The sequence below is a fragment of the Phocoena sinus genome, chromosome 13, assembly GCF_008692025.1.
Source record: "Phocoena sinus isolate mPhoSin1 chromosome 13, mPhoSin1.pri, whole genome shotgun sequence".
NCBI classification, from domain to species: domain Eukaryota; kingdom Metazoa; phylum Chordata; class Mammalia; order Artiodactyla; family Phocoenidae; genus Phocoena; species Phocoena sinus.
This window is the reverse complement of record NC_045775.1, coordinates 79,221,949-79,245,173: the sequence shown is the minus strand read 5'-3', so window position 1 is coordinate 79,245,173 and position 23,225 is coordinate 79,221,949. Positions and strand designations below refer to the sequence as shown.

The 23,225-nt window shown below is 43.8% G+C and overlaps 1 protein-coding gene across 1 annotated transcript in view; it reads left to right on the top strand.

Moving 5' to 3' along the window:
- Positions 1–1,241: 1,241 nt before the first annotated feature.
- The window catches only part of TMEM87B (transmembrane protein 87B), a 56,477-nt gene continuing 34,493 nt past the window's right edge, over positions 1,242–23,225 (top strand). The window contains exons 1-10 of the mRNA XM_032651980.1: positions 1,242–1,519; positions 4,289–4,349; positions 7,832–7,923; positions 9,727–9,861; positions 10,828–10,881; positions 12,287–12,377; positions 14,209–14,270; positions 14,510–14,693; positions 17,581–17,680; positions 21,605–21,698. Coding sequence (XP_032507871.1) covers positions 1,361–1,519; positions 4,289–4,349; positions 7,832–7,923; positions 9,727–9,861; positions 10,828–10,881; positions 12,287–12,377; positions 14,209–14,270; positions 14,510–14,693; positions 17,581–17,680; positions 21,605–21,698 — 1,032 coding nt within the window. The 5' untranslated portion in view covers positions 1,242–1,360. The remainder of the gene's footprint in view (positions 1,520–4,288; positions 4,350–7,831; positions 7,924–9,726; positions 9,862–10,827; positions 10,882–12,286; positions 12,378–14,208; positions 14,271–14,509; positions 14,694–17,580; positions 17,681–21,604; positions 21,699–23,225) is intronic.

Below are 23,225 nucleotides of genomic sequence, written 5' to 3'. Positions count from 1 at the left end.
ATCCAAATCTCTATTCTAATGGAAGCTTCTGTGGTTGAGGCCACCATTTCTGAATTACTGTAATTTATTCTTAACTGGTCATACAAAGTATTGAAATATTCTTAACTGATCATCTCATTGCCCTCCTTAACACAGTTTTCATATGACTGAGATTAACCAAAATAATCTGGTCACTTCATCCGCCTTGCTTAAAAACCATCATCGCCCCTCTGATGTCTTCGACTAAAGTGTTTAGGAGGACCTGGATGTTCTGCTACTGTTTAAATATTCGCAGTCTTGCCACTGTCCATCTCACACCAATAACTAGTCATCTGGTAGGTCTTCCTGTTCCTCCAGGCCTTGGCGTAGTCTATTATTTCCACCCACATAGAAATGATCACAACTGCTTGCCGGGAAAGGCACGTATGGAATGCACGTTTGCAGTCTTTATTACATATTAGGCTCTCAATAATTAGTCTAAATAAGTGACTAAGATGACTGATAAGGCCAGATCCTCTTGACTATAAATCGATCCTATTTTACGTTAATGACAATGTTAAACTAGGACTGTATTCTCCCTCTGGACATTATTTACATTTACATTTAATAATAAACTACTGTAGTTCTCTTTGACAGCAAGACATTTACTCAGGTTTCACAGTCAAAAATGCCTGGCGAAGTACACAGTTAAGACAGACCCAAGCTCTGCCCCTCTGAGCTTTAAGTAACCAGGCAACTTTGTTCTAAAAATCTTTAACCATCCTACCGACATTATACTCACAATACTACGCCTTGGGTTCAACGGACCGGACCTCAAAGCACTTTCCAGGCACTTACAGTGAATTTAGAGAACAATTTATTTCCCCTGAGCTGAGGGGGTCGGGGGACAAATGCAGAGGATTCAAGAAACTGAAATACACAGAGAAAAACCTTAGCTAGTAGCTCCGTCTTGTATTTCCCACTAAGCATTCGACCAGAGCCATGCAAATTCTGGGACCTCAGCTTCCCGCCTCGGGCTGAAGCCGCTTCCAGCGTGGACCTGATTTAGAGCCCCGTCTCCCCTCCGGCCCCGCCTCCTCCCCCCGGCCTGACTCTGAGCCCCGCCCATCTCCTCCACGCCCTCCCGGCCCCGCCTCCTCTCCCGGCTCCCCTCCCTGCCTGGCCCCGCCTTTATGCTCGGACCCCTCCCTCTAGCCCGCCCCCTTTCCTTTCCACTCTCTGGCCCCACCTCTAGCTCCAAGTCCCGGCCGGCCCTGAGCCCCGCCTCCATGCCCCAGCCACAGTTCCCGGACCCGAACCCGGCCGGGGCGGAGCTGCACCTGGTGCGGGGCCTGGGGCGTGGCGGGCGCCACGGAGCGCCAGGTGCGGCTTCCGCGTAAAGATGGCCGCTGCCAGCTGGGCCGGGGTCTGGCTCTCATCCCGCGGCCGCCTTCCCAACAGGCGCCCGCTGCTGCGAGTTGCCCTCTGCCTCCTGTGCTGGGGCCCGGCGACTGTGGGCGCCGTCCCCGAGCTCGGGCTCTGGGCAGCGACGATCAATGACGTAAGTGGAGTGTCGGGACCCAGGCGAGGTGCTGCCCGGGCCCGCAGGTCCTCCCCGCGCTCTCTGGGCTCCAGGAGCCGGTCTCGGGCTTGTTGATCTGGCCGGGCCTGCCCCGGGTCCCCTGATACTTTCTCTGGGCTCTTTGTCTGCTCGGCGCGGGGAGCGCCCCCTCCTCCGGCCCGACTTGGGCTGTGGGGAGGATCAGTCAAGCTTGTGTGCTGGGGGATTGCTATCCCTTCTGAACCCTGTTCATGAGGATCACCATTCCCGAAGTCCTGGCCCCTCGCTCTGCTCCGACCTGCTCTGGCTAGATCAGGTCCTCGTTTATTCAGACCTGAGCCCTGAACCCCTCGGCACTCCTAGCGGCATCTTTGGATTTGACCTCTCCTCGTGCCCGGGTGCAGCCACAGGGCCGCACCCGTGTGGCCACAGGGTGGACTTTCCAGGGCTTCAGTTTCCGCATAAATTTAGAAAGAGCTTGTGCCTTTTTTTTTCTTTCTTTCTTTAAATGAGAAGGGAACATGCAATAGTCACCCCACCCCTCTTTCCCTCTTCTTGGGTTCCTGACATCACAGCTCCGGGAGCGTGTGTGGGCGCGGGGCGGGGGCAGGATGTGTAATTAAGGGATGTTTGCAAGGCTAGTGTGGAGGCATGAGTGCGGAAACGCTTCCTTTCCAGGGCAGGCCATTTGAGAACTTGACATCCAGTAGTTACATGAGATGATGTGGGAGGAATGCAGAGGTAGAATTTTGGAAAGATTTGCTGAAGAGAGACAGGAAATCGAAGAGGCCTTATCTCCTGCTTTTCTAGATTCAGAGGTTTCATCCAGCTCCGTTTGAGATGAGTATTTTCCACATGTATGGAAACGATGTCCCAATTCTAAAGGCAAAACTTATATTTTGATTTCCTCAATCGGAAAGAGAAAGTACCAGAGGCTACAGATTCTTCCTATAACAAAAGCTGCATGAAGGAAGGAGAGTACATATCTTTCTGAATCTTTAAGACACAGTGCAACCATTTTTTCCAGGATTCTTCTGGGTTGGTGCCCTATTTTGTGCGCCAGTGATAGAGCCTGCGTATCTTCATCATTAAATTTCTCTGAACAGTAAAAAGCAAAACTCAGATAACCACACTTACCGTTTGATGCTGCTTCTGTAGTGAGTAGGCAGTAGCATAAACTAAGTCCGAATAAGTTGGAAGTGAATCGGCTGCATACAGACTGCTTGACCATATCTGTAAAGATCTTTGCCAAGTATACTTTGGATGGTGAGATTCCAAAGGCCATGGGGAGAGAATGACTTTGCTTCCTGCGTGAGGAAGAAAAAATTACCTTTGGGTCCCACGTAATCTTTAGTCCTGTATGATTCAGGACAGTAGCAATCCATAAAGCTCGTTGCAAAGAGTAGGCTGATTTTTTTTTTCCCCATTTCAAGTTGTCAAAACTTGTTCTTCAGAACAGGAAAGGAAAGTGGAGTTTTCTTTCAGTTGTTCTGCAAATCTATCAAGAAATGGTTCTTTTTTTAAAAATTTTTTAATAATATATTCATTTATTCGGTTGTGCTGGGTCTTAGTTGCAGCATGTGGGATCTTTAGTTGCGGCGTGAGACTCTTAGTTGTGGCATGAGGGATCTAGTTCCCTGACCAGGTGTCTGGTTTAGGGCAAGTGAGTGTGGACTGTCTATTGGACATCCAGTGGACATGACCTTTAGGTAATTGGGTATGTGGATGTGCAGCTCAGAGGAGGGGTCTGGGCCCGGGGTTTTATTGATGTTGAAACTGTTGAGGAGGGAGAAGAGGTTATCAAGAAAGAGCTGCTTGTCCTGTCAGTGTTTTTCTTTAATTCCTAACCACATGTTTGTTTATTGTAATCCCTTCTCACCGGATTATTTTTCTTGGTGAGGACAGACATTAAATAACTAGTGTAAGATTTCATTTTGGTTGTGGTACGGGTTGTGAGGAATGGGTCTTACAGACCATGGAAGGGAGGGCCTGGCCTGGTGTGGGCCCCAGGGGAAGACACCCTGAGGAAGGGGATATTTGAACTGGGCTTTCAGGGATAAGAAGGAAATAACTAGATAAAGAGAGCGACAGGGAGGGGATTTCAAGTAAGTTTCAAGTTGACTACTAGGGTCCTGAGGGCAGGAAGGAGTATAATGTTTTTGAGGACCTGCAGGAAAGGTGCCAGAGAGGTGGGCGGGGCCCTGTGAGCGCAGTGAGATTTGGTCTCTTATAAAGAGACAGCGGTAAACCATAACTCAGGGACAGGGTCAGTTGTTTTATCAGAAGTGCGTTGATGTTGATACCACGAGAGCAGCTGCAGATGCACAGACAGGTTCTGTCTGAACAGCAGTCATCGTACAGCGGCAGCCACACTCACCTGCCGTGTGTTGCTGGCCCCAGGAGCCTTCTGGAGCCTCGCATCCACTGCAGGGAGTAGATTACATGAGACAAAGTTCTAAGCCAGTGAGTGATGTGATCAGATTTATGTTTTTAATGCCTTTTTTTTTTTTCTTGGCCAGGCCACGGGGCATGTGGGATCTTAGTTCCCCGACCAGGGATTGAACCTGTGCTCCCTGCAGTGGAAGCACGGAGTCTTAACCACTGGACTGCCAGCGAAGTCCCAGATTTACGTTTTCAAAGAATAATCACTCCAGGCATAGGAGTTAAAGGATTAGAACTATGTATTTTCCAGGATAAAACTATACTCTTAAACAGTAGAGAGAAATTTTTTTAACAAGAGCTCTCTGTATTTCTTTGTTTTCATTATAGAAATCAGGACCTTTGATATTTAGGAAAACTATGTTTAACTCTACTGAGATCAAGTTTTCTGGTAAGTATAATAAACTAATATAACAGTAAAATAACAATAAATTATAAATAAGCAACATGTAGTATCAACTCATGCATTAATTTAACATAAACTAACATAACACATTGTAATATTATATATTTTAAGCTAGGCAAATGTTTTTAAGTGATCCTAACATTTTAAGGGTTTCTTTTGTTCCAGTCAGGTCATAGTTATTTTCAAGAATGCATTTTTCTGATCCTGTCTCAGAAAATGTAATGTGAATCATTCTTTAAAAATTATAGTTAAAACCTAGTAAAGAAGTCTTCAGCAAAAAAGTATTTGACCTCCGAAATTTGACTCTGAATCCCTTTTAAAATTCAGTAAATTCTTTTTATGGTTATATGAAATGCCATGATTGTGATGAAACCTTTGTGTTTCTGAAAATTTTCTAAATATACACATGATCACAGTATGAAATAAAAATTATTAGACACTAACAATTAGGATTTTAGAGCTTATGAAAGTGAAAATATTTGTTAGGGACTGTGTTGTCTGTGTAAATACTGGTGTGTCATGACTACCAAGTCATAGATCTTGAGGTTTGCAGTATTTTTAATGAGTTTACATTGGATCATATTTACTGTGCACTAACCCCTCTAGGTGTTTCCAGTAACTTGACTAGGTCAGTTGGTTGCCAGAGTTAAAGTTTGGGGTAAGGGGTAGTTTTTTTGTTGGGTAGAGCAAATTGGCTTCGTGGGACCCACAGCCGTGGCCCTTTTATCTCTCACACCATGCTCTGAACATTTGTTGGAGAATTCTGCCGTGTGTGGTCTTTGCTGACGGAAGTAGGCCAGCCATCAGCTAGAAAGCAAAGGCGGTTCAAAGCAGCTTCGTGATATAGATCATCAGTGGTGATAAGAGCTTGGTAAGAGGAAATTGAAGCCCAAGGTGGGTGAGGAAAAAATTTTGGCCTCTCAATGCTTTAATAAATTCATGTCTCACTGTCTAGACAAGATTTGAAACACTGGTGCAGACAAAAAAATTACATGGGGGAATAAAAAGTTATATGGACCACTGAAACACAGAATTTGAATTTTTTTTAAATCAGTATGTAATGTACGAGATCAGCCTAAAAGTAGACCACAATTTAGTATTAACATATCTAACTAAAGAAAGAAAAATGAGGCAGCAGAAGGGAGTTAGGAACAAAAACGTAAAAAAAAAAAATGAGGGTTCAGTCAGGTAAAAGCTGGCAGTGTCCCAGCACTGATGGGAGAGAGGTCTTTCTGTAACTATGACCGTAGCTCTAACATTGTGGCTGGCGGGGGTGGATGAAGTGCCCACCTGAGCCTCCTTGTTCTGCTGCCATATTCACCAAGCAGCCTTCTCATCATCTACTTTATAGTTACTGTTTAAGTGAGTAATTGGGCATTAAGTTTTACACACCTACATCCATGGTGTGAAAGATGAAACTGAGTCTCTGAGTTCTCACAGAGCCAAATTTTACTTATTATTTAAAAAAAAGATTTGTTAGGAATGACTTTTTTCATTAATTAATTAATTTATTTATTTTTGGCTGCATTGGGTCTTCGTTGCTGCGCACGGGCTTTCTCTAGTTGTGGCGAGCGAGGGCTACTCTTCGTCGCGGTGCGCGGGCTTCTCGTCATGGTGGCTTCTCTTGTTGCGGAGCACGGGCTCTAGGTGTGCGGGCTTCAGTAATTGTGGCGCATGGGCTCAGTAGTTGTGGCGTGCGGGCTCTAGAGCGCAGGCTCTGTAGTTGTGGCGCATGGGCTTAGTTGCTCCACGGCATGTGGGATCTTCCCAGACCAGGGCTCGGAACTGTGTCCCCTGCATTGGCAGGCGGGTTCTTAACCACTGCGCTACCAGGGAAGTCCCAGAGCCAAATTTTAGTGCCTACAAAGTTAAGCATTGGTCCCTTGGGTATGTGTCCGTGCTGTTTGGTGGATCAGATGCCTTGCTTTCCCTAAGGAAAGCTAAGGTGACCCCTCTTAGCTACTCCATTCAAGATGCCGTTATGTGGAGCCACTGGTGAAAATCTCTCAGTGTAATTCACCATATTAACAGAATAAAAGAAATACATCATATAATCATCTCAATATATACAAAAAAGCATTTGAAAAACATCAGCACCTATCCATGATGGAAACTCTCAGAAAACTAGAAATAGAAGGAAATGTCCTCAACCTGATAAAGGGCATCTATGATAAATCTATAACTTAACATTATACTGGCAATTCTCCCCAGATTGACCAATAAATTCAATTAATCCCAATCAAAATCCAAGCAGACTTATGTAGAAACTGGCTAGCTGTTTCTGAAACTTATATGCAAATACAGAGGACCTAGAATAGCCAAAACAATTTTAAAAAAGAACAAAGTGGGAGGGCTTTTACTCTCTGATTTCAGAACTGAACATGAAGCTATGGTAGTCCTAACACTGGAACTGCGATAGACACATAGAACAGTGCACATCGTTGTCAAATTGACTGATTCATGTCATGATTATGACTCAACTTTTCCCACTTTGTATGTCTAGTATTTTTGTTTGGATAGTGGATATCGTGAATTTTACATTCTTGAGTACTAGAATGTTGTATTGTGTGAACACCTTTGTTCTGGCAGACAGTTACGTTTCTTTGGGGTCAGTTCGATCCTTTGCAATTTTGTTTTTAATTTCTTTTAGGAGGGATCAGGGGTAGCCTTTACTCTAGAACTAACTTAGCACCACTTCTAAGGTGTGACTCTTCTGTGTCTCTCCCAGACACGGGGTGTGTTTACTGAGGCCTTTCCTCTCTGGCTAGTTCCCATCCCCATGTGAACTCAGAATTTTTCAGCTTGTCCCTGTGCACGGGCAGGCTGTTATGCAGCCAGAGACCAAGGATCTGTATGCAGATTTCATTGACCCTTTCTCTGTGTAGTTCCCACCTCTTGGGTACTCTGCCCCAGAAACTCTACCAGCCTCAGCCTTGGTTAACCGTAATAATTTAATTTAAGGAATTTATCTGTCTCATTTTGCAGTGACTTTTTGGAGAAATTAGGTAATACTTTACTCATGGTTTCCTTAAAGTTGTCTATTTTATTTATTTATTTTTTTAAAGGAACATTTATTTATTTATTTTTGGCTGCGTTGGGCATTCGTTTCTGCACGCGGGCTTTCTGTAGTTGTGGCGAGCAGGGGCTACTCTTTGTTGCGGTGTGCTGCCTTCTCATTGCGGTGGCTTCGCTTGTTGTGGAGCACAGGCTCCAGGCGCGCAGGCTTCAGTAGTTGTGGCACATGGGCTCAGTAGTTGTGGCGCACGGGCTTAGTTGCTCCACGGCATTTGGGATCTTCCCGGACCAGGGCTCGAACCCATGTCCCCTGCCTTGGCAGTCAGATTCTTAACCACTGTGCCATAGGGAAGTCCAAAGTAGTCTATTTTAAATTGCATTCTTGAAACCTTAAGTTTATGTTAGAGTATATATATTATTGTTGTAAAATGAGACTTTCTTTCTCTAAACAGTTAAGTCATTCAGGTGCTCTGGGCCTGTGAAGTTTACCATAGTGTGGCTTTTGGAACAGCATACCTGTCACAATGAATATTCTAAGCTGGAAGTAAGTAAAACACAAATTTTAAATGTGTCTAAAACTATGAAGGAAAAGTTAGGAGTTTTAAGATTTATTAGCTTATCAAGTGAGGGGGCCAGGAATAGAGAAGTGCCACAGATTTGGGGACTTAGGCAATAAATGCACTAATTATATCAAAGTATATGCTTTCTGAGAATACAGATCTTTTAGTTTCCTTGTATCTTATGAAAAAAGTTAGTAAATATTTAAATCAGAGTTGTGGAAACCATTGATAAGGGGACTGTGGGTCACGCACAAATGAAAACCAACTCAATTTAAAGAAGAAATGTAAAAGTGTCACTTCGTTCAAAAAATTAGTAATAGGGAACCTAGAACTTCAGGGAGTGTGAGTAGATTTAGTGAGTATGAGTAGACCTCAGAAAGAGGTGAGGAGGGAAAAGGAGGGGGAGAGTGTGAGAGGAGGAAAAAGAGACCGGGTTAGGTCAGTGTGTATTTCCTACGGACAAAGATATTCCCTTAGATTACACAGTACAGAGATCAGATTTACGAAGGTTAACAGTGATACAATGCTAATTGATATAATAGCTAATAAACCATGTTCAAACTTTGCCAGTGTCCCAACAACATCCTTTTTAGCAGCTTTTTTCTTTTCTTTTCTTTTCTTTTTCTGGTACAGGATCCAATCCAGGATCACCTTGTATTTCTGCAGGGTTTTTTTTGGGGGGGTGGAGGTGTTGAGGGTGGTTCATGACATGACATTGATATCTTTGAGGTGTACAAGCCATTTATTTTTACAAAATGTCCCTCAATTTGAATATTTCTCACGTTTCCTCGTGATTAAATTCAGGTTATATTTTTGGCAGGCATACCAGAAAGTATACTGTTTTGTCCCATTTTTGGTGATGTTAACTTTGATCAGTTAAGGAAGTTTCTGCCAGGTTTCTCCACTGTAAAGCTACTACTTTTCTCCTTGTTGTTAACAATAATTTGTGAAGAAATACTTTTGTATTTATGTGTAAATATCCTGTTTCTTCATCAGTCCTTGTTTTAACATTCTTTGATTCTTGCCTGAATCAAAGTACAGTTACCACTGTGATGATTGCTAAACAATGATTTTCTAATTCCATGTTTTCTTCTACATTTATTAGCATTCGACTATGAGGTTGCACTCTTTTCCCCTCTCTTATCCGTCTGTCAGTCAATCAATTATCAATATGGACTCATTGATTTTAACTTTGTTGGGTGGGTTATAATCTATTACTGTTTTTATGTATTTTGCTCAAATTGTCTCATATTTGGCCAATGGAAGCCTCTGAACCTTTTCTTCATGCCTGGGAGTTGCCATTAGGAGCGCGGTTTTATTCATCCATCTAGGAGCCTCGTTGTTAGTTGATGTGTAAATGAGTGTTCCCCCTGCACTCAGTTGGGTTTGCCATCTTTGCTTTATGTTACTAAGTGTTTGGTTTATCTTTCCTTACAATTAAATGCTGCTTTCTTTCTCTGTAAAATCTTTTATACCTGGAGTAAAATGGAAGTAGCCCCAGGACAAAGTATTTTGTATTTCTCTGTGAACCATTTCCTTGTAGTAACATCTTAATCACTTTTATTACTATAAGAGAATGCTTATATTATGTATTACTGTATCTGAGCATATCAGAATGGCTAAAATGTTATGATTACCTCAATTGTACTGAAAATTATATTCAAAACTTTTTCTTTTGGGTATTTTGTTCTATTGCATGTTTCAAGTGTTCCAAGCTGAATAACTTTTTGGTATTATTTAGATATTAAGTGGAAATAAATTATGACATAGACTCTTACTTTGCATAGGAGCTGTCACAAAAACATGAACTTAGTGTCGGTGAAGACTTTTGTGGTCATTATTTCAAGAACAGCGAATGTTGGACAACAAAAAAAGAAAACTTAGATTGCAACAGTGATTTACAGGTGTTTCCCCCATTGAATGTGAGTACCTGTCTTGCGATGTTGAAATAGAATTTACGTTTCTCCCAGTGAATGCAAGTATCAACTTCTGTTTTATCAGTATTTTGATAAAGGAAGGTGCTTAAGTTGTCAATTATTAGGTTTAGTTCTTCTGTGTGTGTGGCAGTACATAATAAGTGGAACCATTGTTCCATTTCTTTGTGCCTTTTGCAGCAGCATCCTTGAAAGAGGATCCTTTTATCATCCTTTCATGATTTGCTGCCATTCCATCCCTCGTCTCTCTTCTGCCCACCCCAGTCAGGGCTTTGCCCCCATCATCCCATCAGAACAGCTCTAGTCAAGGTCACCAGTGACCTCCATGTCATTAGATCCCTAGGTCTATTACTCCTACTGAAAGTCTGTCAGTGTACTTGACTTACCAGCATTTAACACACTTGAACACTCTCCTTTGTGCACTTTCTCCTCCTAGCCTAGAAGACTAGATTCTAAAATGTTAACAGCGGTCATCTCTGGGTGGTGAGGCTGTGGGTCGTTTTAACTGATTTTTTGTCCTGTAAATTCTGAAATGAAAATGTCTTTAATAAAAACGTTAAAGGGTTGTTTTAAAACTTTGTGTCAAGGTATAATAAATATACATAAACTTACAGCAAAGTTTGCATATCAGCAGCGTAGGGCTTGATGAATTTTCACAACCTGAACCCACCCGTGTGAATCCCGATCAAGATCAGGGCTTTTGAGCACCTCGAGCTCCCTTTGAGTTCCTACTACCCTCCCTGCCAACGGTAACCACTGCCCTGATTAAGGAAGTAATTTTTCAAAAGTAGGATTTTGTTACGCATGTTTGGGATACAGTGAGATTTGTTCTCTGGTGTTCAGCTTTAATCTTTACTTTTTTCATAACACATTTTTTTTCTTAATTGTTGAAACTATTTTTCCTTATGGAAATGCAACAATATAAAATGAAATTATTTTATTTTATTTTTCCAGAATAAAGAACTAATGACAAATACCGGAAATGTTACAAACCAGGAAGGGTCAGCGGTAAGTCATTTTATTTGCCTTTAAATCAAATACATACAAGTTAGAGTAAGACTGAGCAGAATCTGTTGATGGACAGATACTCAGAGAGTGATCTAAAGTAGGGTTAGTAGAGTTAGGAAAGAAAAAAGAAGCATTATTTAAAACAGTATATTTCCTTACATATGTCTGTGTGAATTTTGTACATGCTTGGTTCTGTCTTCGTTTAAAAATCTCTTTAAAGGTGTGATTTAACAGTAACTTCTATGTAGTCTTTCTTTATTTTAAAAAATAAAATTCCGCTGCCAAATACCTGAGACAGCACAGCAGTGGGCGGAGCTGTATCGTCATTAAGGAAGTAAAGAAATAGATAGAAACCATGATGTAGCACGAGGGGGAGGGGAAATTTGGAATTTGGGGAAATTACTCAAAGTCAGAAGACTAAGAGGTTGAGAGGATTACAAGGAGTTGAGTGTAGGGACTGAAAGTGGACTTAGAAGAGCTTGATGTTTGCCTTTAGACTGGGACTCTTCTGCTTTCATACTGTTTTCTCCAAACATCTTACAGAGTAGTCTGGTAGTGGAAGGGTATTCACTCTGCAGTGGCTGGACCAACTCTTTGCTTTACAGAAACTGTCACAGGTGGAGGAGTAGGAAATGAGAGGGAAGGATAGGAAATACTCAGGAAGGAGGAGTGTGAAAAGTTTGGTCCAGCTGCGTGAGGGCACTGCAGGGTTCACAGGCAGTCCCAGTGGGCTCAGTTTCAGGCCTCAGTGGGACTGCTAGCAACAGAGTGCCATAAGGAATTTAAATACTTTAGCCTATACACCGAATCTGAGTCATTTCCAGCAATGTTATCTGACATCTTTCTCCCCCAGTTCAATTAAAAAGGACACACATTTAAAAACTGGATGCTTGGGACTTCCCTGGTGGTCCAGTGGTTAAGACTCCGCGCTTCCAGTGCAGGCGGTGCGGGTTCAATCCCTGGTCAGGAAACTAAGATTCCACGTGCCATAGGGCGTGGCCAAAAAGTATAAATAAATAAATAAATAAATGCTTGATTATACTAGGATATTAGAAAAACTGTTTGAAAGGTAGTATTAAATAAAACATAGAATGGTAACATTGGGGGGAAACCTGTAGAAATATAAAAAGTAGAAAATATTGGCAAGTGGAAAAGGCTTTTTTCCTCTTCCATCCCTTTGGGTCTGGGAGGATGGTGGTTAAAAAAAAAAACAAATGGAGGAAATCCTTCCACTACCCACTGTCCTTCCACAGCCCACCATTCCTTTTATCTGTGTTTTGTTTTTTTTTTAAAGTAACCCAATTCAATTCTTAAAAGTTGTTTTAAAATGTGGTGGACAATCATTTAGCTATATCTTATATAGCAATTAAAAAAAATAACATGAAGGATTTTTTTTCTGTTTCAGGATGTTGTAGCCAAAACACAGAGAGATGGGTTTCATATCTTTATTGTTTCTATTAAAACAGAAAAAACAGATGCAAGCTGGAATTTGAATGGTATAGTTAAACAGTATGCATGTTTTATTGTCTGCTTTTACTGTATTCTGTATTTTTGTCATTAACCCAAATCTACATTCTCTGTTAAAACACATTATTCAAAAATGATTTTCTGTTAATCACAAAAATGAATAATCTGTTTATTTGGGGTACTTAGAACTTTATGCTTATCTTAACTCTAATATATATATTTTTTAACGGAATGGAAATTTTAAATTAATTTAAGATAAATTTTAGGAGTTCCCTGGTGGTCCAGTGGTTGGTACTCTGTGCTTCGGCTGCTGAGGGCCAGGGTTCAATCCCTGGTCGGGGAACTAGGATCCCACAAGCCACACAGCGTGGCCAAGAAAAAAATAAATAAAAGGGTGAATTAAAAAAAAAAAGATAAATTTAAAAAGTTTTAAACTTGATAGAGGATACAAAGTTTTCCATCCTTCCAGATTAAAAAAAATTTTTGTAACATGTAGAAATGGGTAGGTGACACCTTAATCGTACTTGAAGTGGATTATATTCTGTTACTTGAAAATGGCCATCATCAGGGGTTCAAAATTTTTGTTCTTTAAAAAGTTTAAGAAAAGGAATCTGTTTGTAGCCTAGGAGTAGAAGTAGCATGTCTGGCAACTGTGGCTTCTGTGGTCTGTGAGCTCCCCTGCCTGCCCATAAGGTAGATGCTCTTTGCCTCGTGAAACCGTAGCTCCTGGTGCCCAGTGTGAGAGCAGGCTCACACTAAGTGGTTTTCAAGGGAGCGAATGCTTCCACGGGTCCTGGAATTGCTTTAGCGGTCATTTTCTGGACTGGGTATCTGCTGGGCTGACAGTAGCCAAGCAGCATGTGAGGATCCTGGGGATTTGCAAACTGCTCTGATTCACCCACTGGGGCACAGAAGTGAAGCCAGGCTCTGTCTCTGAGGGGCACCCAGTCCAGAGAGGAGGGAGAAAGCAGTGAGGTGAGTCAGGCATGGCCGCAGAGGAGGCCCAGAGCTGGTCTTCCACGGGGAAGCTGGTGGGGGGGCTGCTCTGGAGAGTGTGAAGCAGGCCTTCCTCCCGGAGGTACTGTAATGGGCCTAGACCATGCCACACAGGGAGCAGGGGCGTTGCTGCCATCCTGCTCCCCAGCCTGTGCGCCCTGCCTTCCCAGGTGTGGCGTCTTTTCCTCTGACGCCAGCAGGCAGCTTTAAGCTTCTGCTGGTTAGTAACTGGCGCAGTTGCTAAGCCTTGCAAGTCTTGCGCTGTATTCGGCACTCTGTTCGTTATTGCTCCTGGACAACAACCCAAACTAGATTCTGGAGTTCAGTAAATTTTTAAAAAATTTTTAAAATTAATCAATTAATTAATTTGGCTGTGCTGGGTTGCCGCGTGCGGGATCTTCGTTGCACCGTGTGGGATCTTTAGTTGCAGCGTGTGGGATCTTACTTGCAGCATGTGGGATCTAGTTCCCTGACCAGGGATGGAACCCAGGCCCCCTGCATTGGGGGCTTGGAGTTGTAACTGCTGGACCACCAGGGAAGTCCCTGGAGTTCAGAATTTATCCAAGGTACATTAAGAAAGACAAAGTCCTCAGCTAGGTCAGGGACTCAGCCAGGGCCAATCTCAGACCAGGACTACTTTGCTGTCTGCATAAGATCTGACTTGGCTCACACTTTACAAGAGCATGTATACAAATAACGTAAAGATATCTTTATACAGTTACATAATCAAAGGTTAAAATTCAGCATTTGTTAACTTGGTTTGTATTCTTGGAGTCTTAAAATGAGCTTACATTGAAAAACTTAAGGAAAACTGGTTGTTAATTTTAATGCCTTCATTTCTTTATCCCCACCCTGCCTTCACAGTCTCTCTCTCTATGATGGGGCCTCATGGATATATCTCTGCATCAGATTGGCCTCTGATGATTGTGAGTATCTCTCATCATTTCTTCCTTTTTTTAAAAATGAGTTTTGTATCCCAGTTGGAACATTTAAACATTTTAAGAGCTCAGTGGTGGTAATTCCTCAGTAGCTAACACTTTGACATACCCTCTATTTCTGGTTCCATGGTGACTGGAAAATAAAGGATTGCAAACTTGAATGTAGAAATGTCAATTTTCAAATGACCAAAAGGCTTAACTGACTAAAATTGCTTCTCCTCCCACAGTTCTACATGGTGATGTGTATCGTTTATATCTTATATGGCATACTCTGGCTGATGTGGTCTGCCTGCTATTGGAAAGATATACTAAGAATCCAGTTCTGGATTGCAGCTGTTATTTTCCTGGGAATGCTTGAAAAAGCAGTTTTTTATGCGGAATACCAAAACATCAACAGCACTGGGTTATCAAGTAAGTGGTGACTGTGTCCATGAATATGGTGTGACCCAAGAGTCACCTAGCATTTGTGAGCAGAGCTGTGGGGACTCCCCGCCCCACCTTCATACAGTGGTTTGGGAACAACCATATAGGTGAAGAGGAGGGAAGCCAAGAAGAGAATATCAGAGTAGGACTCTGATCTAGGCTAGCATGTGTGTTGTCTTCATTTTCTGTTTTCTTCTTGCTGGCTTTCCCTTACTTCCCTCCTGGGGAAAAGAAAATTCCTGTTCCCTAAGGTTCAGCTACCCGTGACTGGCTTTAAACAACACGAAGTTCTGGACTGGGGACATCGGGTGCTGCCAATCCTTTTAACATATTTCTCTGTATTTTTCCCCGTCCTCTCTCTTCTCCTTTCCCCTCCAAAGAAGAAAAGAAAATTTGGCCACAGGGAGTAAAGTTAGTAGTGCCAGGATGGATGGTGACTGCACCCTTTTTGCAAAGAACTTCACGTGACCGTGGGAGACACCATCCCAGCTTACACAGTGGAATGTGGCAAGCAGGCAGGACATATAGTGGGGCATCCTCAGATGGGTGCCCCAGACTTCTAGAAGATAGAGTTCAACAGGGCCAGAGAAGTAAAGGTACAATTCATTCCATCGCTGAACCTTCAAAAGGGAGATAGCTCAGAAGGATATAAAGCCCTCAGGAATGTGCTTCTGAGTGGTCAGTTACAAATGATCGTGGTACAGGTTTTCAAAGGATGTAGTTGTGTCTGCTCTTTATTTTAAAATACTCCGGGAAAAAAAGAGGGTGAGTTGGAAAATAGATGAGACAAATTTAGCATAATGTTGGTAATTATGGAAGCTGAGTGATGGGTTCGTGGGAGTTCATTATATCGCTTTCTCTGTGTCAAAGAATGTTTGTAATTTCCCAAAATAAAAAGTTTAAAAAGACATGTACAAGACAATAAAGTAAACACAAACATCCAGGGAGGCATGTTAGAGGTATTATTACCCTATAAGAAGTTTTAGTGACGTGCGTGCATGTGTATGTGTGTGTGCCTGCCCTAAACCAGATAAGGAAGGAAGGATAGAGCTGCTGCATACGACTGGGGGTTAAAGCATTCTTGAATGTCAGAGAAGGCGGGTCAGCTCCTTTGCTGCCAGTGGTGGGGGTCTCTGTCTAGAAGAGGGTGGCGTGAACTTGGGTGAGGGGCAGCAAAAGCCTGAGATCCATGGAGAGAAGGAAAGACCATCTATCTTCCTCAGGGCCTTCAGGCCCTCTGAGATGACACCAGAAGGCTCTTGGAAGAGAAACGCCAGACTGCTGTCCTTGTCTTTGAGGAGTCCTGTGGAAAGGAGAGGCGCCAGACGAGGCCTGGGCTGATGTTGTTTCTGATTTTCCCAGTCGTAAATTCTGTAACCCAGGCTGTCTTGCTTGGCATTGGTCCTGGAAGGATAGACTTCAGAAAAATCAAGCAATGATGATTTAGTGATTGTTAGGACCCAGCAAGGATACATTAAGAATAGGTCGTGTCAATTGACTTCTTTGTTTTTTGCTTCTAGATTGGCAGTTAGGCAAATGTAATAAATTTAGTATATCTGCTCTTCTTCAAGGTATTGGGCAAAGTCTCTTGTGGTTTCTTCTACAGAAGGCAGAGAAACATGAACTGAAAACAAGAATTATAAGAATTAGGTGGATTCACAACTCGTTTCTGAATGGCTTTCTCCCCTCCATCTTTACCGCCAGCACTCTCAACATCTCTTGGCTAAATTCTGGAATAGACTCCTGAGCGGTTTCCTTACCTACAGTCTATTCCTCTCCAAGCCATTAAGTAGAGCAATCTTGATAAAATAAAGCTGTCTACTTTATTCCAAGGGTCAGCAAGCTTTTCCTGCAAAGTCTACACAGTAAATATTTTTGGCTTTGCGAGCCATGTAGTCTGTGTTGAAACTTTTCAACTACTGCCATTGGAGCATGAAAGCTGCCACAGACAACAAATGGGCATGGCTGTGTTCCAATAAAACTTTATTTACAAAACAGATGTAGGGCCAGATTTGGCCTATGGGCTGTAGTTTACTAGTTCCTTTTTCACTCCCTTGTTTACTATCATTGACTTCCCACTGCCCTCGGCAACAAGCCCTGACTCATGGCCTAGCCTAAAACTGAGGTGATTGGGTCCTGCCTCTGCCCCAGCCTCTTTTCTTGACCTCCCTCGTTACCCTCCCTGCTGCAGACATGCCGAACTTTCACTTCTTGCAGCATATTTGGCTTTGTCTCTTTTTCCCTCCATGCCTTTGCATGTGCCATTTCCTTTGCTTTCCCCTTTCCCTCCTCCAAACGGTTAACTCCTACTCAGCCTTCAAACCCTGGTGTAGATGTCACTTCCTATGAGAAGATTTTCCTGCCCCGTGTGGATTAGGTCGCTTTCATCACAATCCTGGGAGATACAGCGTTACCTCCAGCACTTGCTGAATTCTGTCCATTTACTTGTCCCGACCAGAGTACAGGCTTCACGAGGGCAGGGAACATGGTGTGTCTTTTACTGTGATAGCCACACGGTAGGAGCGTGAATGAGGGCAACCTGGAGAAAAGAGAGCTCCTGAGGGCGTTATGGTTTTCAGATATTTACAGGACAGGAAAGGGCTACAATCCTTTGTAGCCTCAAGGGGAAGAATAAGAACAGAGGGGAGCTCGGGGAGACAGATTTCCAGTGGGCGTGAGAAAGCTGTGCCCAGTAGAGCCGATAGGAATCCCCTTCATTGAGGTTTCAAACATCACTTGGATTAGATGACCTTTAAATTAAACGTGGCGACTTAGTCTGAGGTCAGGACGTAACCGTACACAGTACACATTTAGACTCTTGGCGGCAGGCGTCCAGATGGACCCAGAGCGAATGATTTTCCTTCGTCCCCCTCAGCCCAGGGTTTACTGATCTTTGCGGAGTTGATATCTGCGATTAAGAGGACGCTGGCTCGCCTCCTGGTGATCATTGTGAGCTTGGGATACGGCATTGTGAAGTAAGTACCGGGGCCCAGAAAAGTCACCGTGTCCCCACCCTGTGATCCATCCATCTCCGCTATGACCCCTGTGAAACCCAACACCTCTCAGTGTCGTACCACAAATCCCAGAGGGAAATACCTGCAAGGACGTGTTTTTAAAAGATTTCCATGCACTGGCTATTTTATTCTTTTCTCAAATAAAAATCCTGAAGTTGAATTCCAGTAACTTCATAGTTAGATGAATAATCAACTATAAGGATTATGGAAAATTTTAAATGATTCTCGAAGTTCAGACCATTTTCTGTTTCCTAGACAACATAGTTAGGGGTCATGTTTGTGTATGAGCTATTGTAAGAGAGAGCGCTCTCATTAAACACCAGGTTCAGCAGAATTTCTGGCTGAAACCTGGCAGTCGCCTGAGGACCCGCTTTCGGGACCCTCTCAAGCAGATCTTTTCTCCCTCTTACCTTTGAATCCCTGGGCATGAACATGGAAGAGCCTGTTGCCTAAGACCCTCTGATTCCCAGAAACTCAAGCCCTCACACTGGACCACAGCTGCATCTTCGGGTTGCAGGCCTTGTCAGCCGCCAGCTTTCCCCTCATCCCTCACCGCTCCGAGCACTTGCTCTGTTGTCTTTCTCCTCAGCACTTCACTGTCAGGATTCCCTGTGATTTGAGGATCCTTTAAGAAACCTGACCTCACCCCCTCACCTCTGCCACTCTTACCTGTCACTTGCCCTCAACTACTGAGTCCCCTGGCCGTTTTCTAGACTTGATTATTATCTATTTATTATTGTGTATAACTGCACCCTCTCCATGGTGGCACATTGAAGCAATCTACTCTTCAGCCTCCCCCGTTTCCTGTTCACTTTCTCTAATATGTCAGCTGTAGGCACTCTTGGTCCCTGGTGGGGCCTCCGGCCTATTGATCTCACCGCCTTCCACGGTCCGGCAGGGCATTGATGACCCCTGCCACGCCTGAGACCCTCCGCCTTTCCCTTTGTCGGCCTCCCTCAATGAATCCAGCTCTCCAGCTGCGCAGGCTCAGCCGGGGCTGCAGCGTCAGCCTGAGGAGAACACCCCACCCCACTGCCTGGCTCAGTTCACTCCGTGACCCTGAACTTGAAGGGCGCCCTCAGTGCTGCTGGCACTTCTTGGTCCCCGTGCCATTTGTGTTCTGACTCTCTGCTCTGCGGAAGACCATTTACCCCTTCTGTCTCCTCGCACCTCCCTACCCTCATCCATCGTAGCTGATCTTGGCTCTTCTCTCACCGAGGAATTAGAAGCCATCAGAAGGGACTTGCGGCCGTCAGGTCTGTGTCGTCCTCCCCACCTCTGGACCACACGCAGCCTGTTCTGCTCCTGTACGGCGTGGACCATCCCTGTGTGTGGTTAAGCCCCGCCCTGCCCTGGTGCCCTGGGTCCTGTTACCTCCTCTGTCAAAGAAGCTGTTCCAGCAGTCTGTCCTGTTTTCTCTGATAGCGTCAATTTCCCTCTCCGGTGGGCCATTCCCATCAGCACACTGTTACTTCTGTCATCTTCAGAAGCAAACCCTCCCTTGAACCCAGATGGCCCTCTCCTCTGCTTCTCCTCATTGCTTTTCCCCTGTGTGCAGCAGCATTTTTCAGATGTGTTGTCTGTACTTGGCCGCTTCCACTTCCCTCGTTTTCTGTCCTTGTGAGGTTTGGCCCCATTCCTCCACTGAGACTGTGCCTGTCAAGGTCACCTTGACCTCTCCTCGCCGAATCGCAGGGCCCCGCTCAGCCCCCGTGCAGGTGCCCGGTCGTGGAGCCTCCTTCAGGGTCTCCTGTGCTGGAGCCCCCTCGTCTTCCCGAGCTCCAGTGTTGGGGGGCCCTGGGCTCAGGCCCCAGACCTCTTCTCTAGCGACCGGCATCCCCGAGGCTTTCTCATCCAGTTCCGTGGCTCTGACTGATGAACGTGTCCAGAATGAGCCCATCCCGCCCCTCCACGGCCACCACCCTGGTCCAGGCCACCACCTTCTCCTGCCGAGACTACACTCCAGTAGCCTCCAAACTGGGTTCCCCACTTCTGCCCTGGTCTCCTGTCAGTCTCTTCAAATACAGCAGCAGCCAAGATGATTCTCTTAAGATGTAACTCCAGTTTCATTACTTTTCTGCTCATTTCACTCAATGAAACCCAAATTCCATCTTGTGGCTTCTCCGATGGCTGACCTCATCTCCTGCCACTCTCCCTCCAAACACTCTGCTCCCTCCTGCTGCTTTTCTTGCTCTCACTGTTCCTTAAACCCAGCAGACACTTGTCTCACAGCGCAGGAAAGGCCTCTGCTTGTCAGCTTCCCCCCCCCCCCACCCCCGGATCCCGGGCGTGGTTTGCTCCCTCACTTCCTTTAGTTCTCTGTCTCACCATCACCCCCCAGGGAGGATGGCCCTTTGGGACCCTAATCAGTGCCCATCCTCCATCACTCTAGTCCCTCATGCCTTTTGATGTGTTTCTTAGCATTTATTGTCTCTTCCCCCCACTTGTGTGTGACTTCCCTGTATTGTGTCCTGCTGTATCCCAAGGCCCCAGTGCGCTGGGCGGCACACAGCGTGCACTCAGTAAGCGTGCACTAATGCACGCACGTGTGCTTCTGAGCTCCGGACTGGTGCAGTTACCAAGACTGTAGCGAGGAAACCTTCTTTTCGTTCGTTTTGCTTTCTTTTGGTTTTTGGCCTTAGTACAGTATATAGAACACAAAACCCTGTGGGTCCCAGTGGCAACTCACAGTTGTAGTTATGAGCATCGGGTGCCAGGGTGCAGAGGGTGGTGGCTGAGAAGGGATAGAAGATTGAGCTGGTGGGTGAGGGCTCAGCCCTTTTTGACTGAATCCCTTCACTGTCAACTTGTGTTCAACCCTTACAAAGCGGTAACAGTTCTGGCTGTTGCAGGGTTCCAGTAAGCTGGCTATAGTGAACCAGAATTTAGATGAACTAAGTTAGATAAATTGTCTGAAATATGAGCTATGGGTATTAGTTCAGTTTTTACTTAGATGACTATCATAAGTATTTTTTTTTCAAAACCAGTTTTTTCTTCTAATTACTCTGAAAAGAGGGGTTTTGAGTTAAAACGTATTCACAATAAATTCTGACTTGCAAGTGTCATGAAATTTCAGTTTTTTTTTTTTGGCCACGCTGTGCGGCCTGAGGGACCTTAGTTCCCCGACCAGGGATTGGACTTGGGCCCACGGCAGTGAAAGCGCCGCGTCCTAACCATTGGACCACCAGGGAATTCTCGAAATTTCAGTTCTATTTTCAAATGACTAATCGCAAAAATCATCGTCTTTGCACGTTCTCAACTCATTTATACTTTCAAAGAATCAAAAGTGTTATTTTAATTCTTTTCAATCCGAAGAATGAAAGCTGAAGTCTTTCCAGACTGTCGTTTGGGAGTATTGAGAGGGGAAGGCAGTGGGATTCGGATCTCCTGACATGCTGCTATTTCTCTGCCCAAGTCATAGAACCAGTGGATTATCGCTGACAAGACATGTCTCAGAACACTTTACAATCTCTGTTAGTGAAAGAATTAAATGATTATTTCTGCCAGTGGCACTTAGAAGTTGGCACTTCCTAGGTTTCATCACTCTTGTCGTCCATTCTATAGACATAGTACCTGGGTTATGTTAATCATATTGCTTGGATTTCAGCAGCAAGATCCTCTGGCCTCAAAAATGTTGCTTCATAGGCATCAGTACAGCTTCAAGTCCTAGAGAAGGAGGCCAGATTTCCCTGAGCCTGTTTCTGCCTTCTTCCCAGGAAACAATGCTGTTTCCCAAAACAGAGTACCTCCGAGGCGGGAAGGGACTGACGTGATTGGATAGTGACGTCCCTGGTGTTGGAAATGGGGCCAGTTACTGTAGTCAGATACATTTTACTTACCTTGCTTCTTCTTTCTCTTTTTTCTGTTTGCTTCTCCTTGTACCAGGCCTCGTCTAGGAACAGTCATGCACCGGGTCATCGGACTGGGGATCCTTTACTTTATCTTTGCAGCTACTGAAGGCGTGATAAGAGTCATTGGGGTAAAAACTACATCATTCCATTTGCACTTTTTTTTGTCGTTGCTGTGAAATATGATTTTACTTTCTATCTCCTGAGATGAATTTTTAAAGATAGGAAATTTGTGATAAAGGCCCAATTTGAGTTTATTTTCCCCCCTGTGGACTCTTTCCCTTTTTTAATACGTCCTGAAAGTATAAGGCTAAACAGAGCACTTTTTTAAATGATGTGGTTATGAAGGCACCACCTGACGTCATCCTATGAATTAGCTCCATCTCAAAAATGTTCGTGGTTGCTCTTCATGAAGAACATTCATCTTTATCATTATGTAGTCTGAACACGTTCATTTCTTCCTTAACCCTTGGCTTAAACGTGTAAGTGAAGAACAGTTAATTTTACCTTTTGTGCGTACAGATATTACGTGTCATTGCTTTTTAAAGTCTCCTTTGGTTGTAAGTTTTCCCTGACTCTTGTGGGCTCAGAATTTGGGGGATTCAGTAGACTCCACGCTTGGAAAAACCAGGAGGAGGTAGTGTTCTGGGGAGAAACGGCTCTAGCAACATGGGCAGCAATGCTTTACTCTAGAGAAGAGCGAATATTTGTATCTGTGAAGACCCGTACATTTCTAGCTCTAGGTTTTCCTTAATAATATGGCTGACAACTGAGTGATTAAGAAGCTTATTATATTTTTACTTGATTCAGAGAACCTTGTAATTCTTACTCAAAACGTCTTTTGGATTAGATGTTTAAATCAGATCACTGTGCACAGAGTGAATAATCTGTATATTGCCACATACGTCTACTTCATGTAGGTTGATCTGACCCTTAAAGCAGGACATTTGTCCAGTAACGTTAAAAGCTTCACTCTTCTTCTGGTGTCTTTGACACATCTGCATTCTGGGTTAGATACACCTGCTCCTTGAAAGGTGCATTTGTTTTTACTCTTACATAATAATGAAGAACTTTGCATTTACATGTATAATTCACAGAAAACTAATCTTTGCTAGAAAGAAAATGGAAAGGATAAACATCCCACGGATAGGTTGCATTGTATTTCTTTAAAATTTTACACAGTCAGCATCTTAGATGTGACCGTTTTAAATATGATTCTCTGTCAGCTCTTGAGTACGCATCCAGCCTATGGTTTGTTTATACCCTTCCACACAGTTCCTTTTCCTTATTTTACTTTTTGCATGTCCTTTCACACACGTGGGGATGAGGAGGAGTCCGTTTCTTTAGGAGCCGTGGCTGCAGGTTTGGTGCGGAGAGGGCAGAGATTGAAATGGTTGACCTGAGTTGGGTGGGATGCGCTGTGTTTTATTTGCCACTTTATAACACACTTTTACGTTATCACGGGACAAGTTGATGACAAACATTTGTTGACACCATAACAGGTAACTTCCATGTGCTCAAACACAATTCTCTTAGGCAATAACATCTTTTATGTGGCCTTTTGTAAAACAATGATATGAGATAAATTGTTTTTCTTCATCAGATGATAATTATTATAATACAATGAAACTTTTACATTCAGATTTTTTTCCCTATTT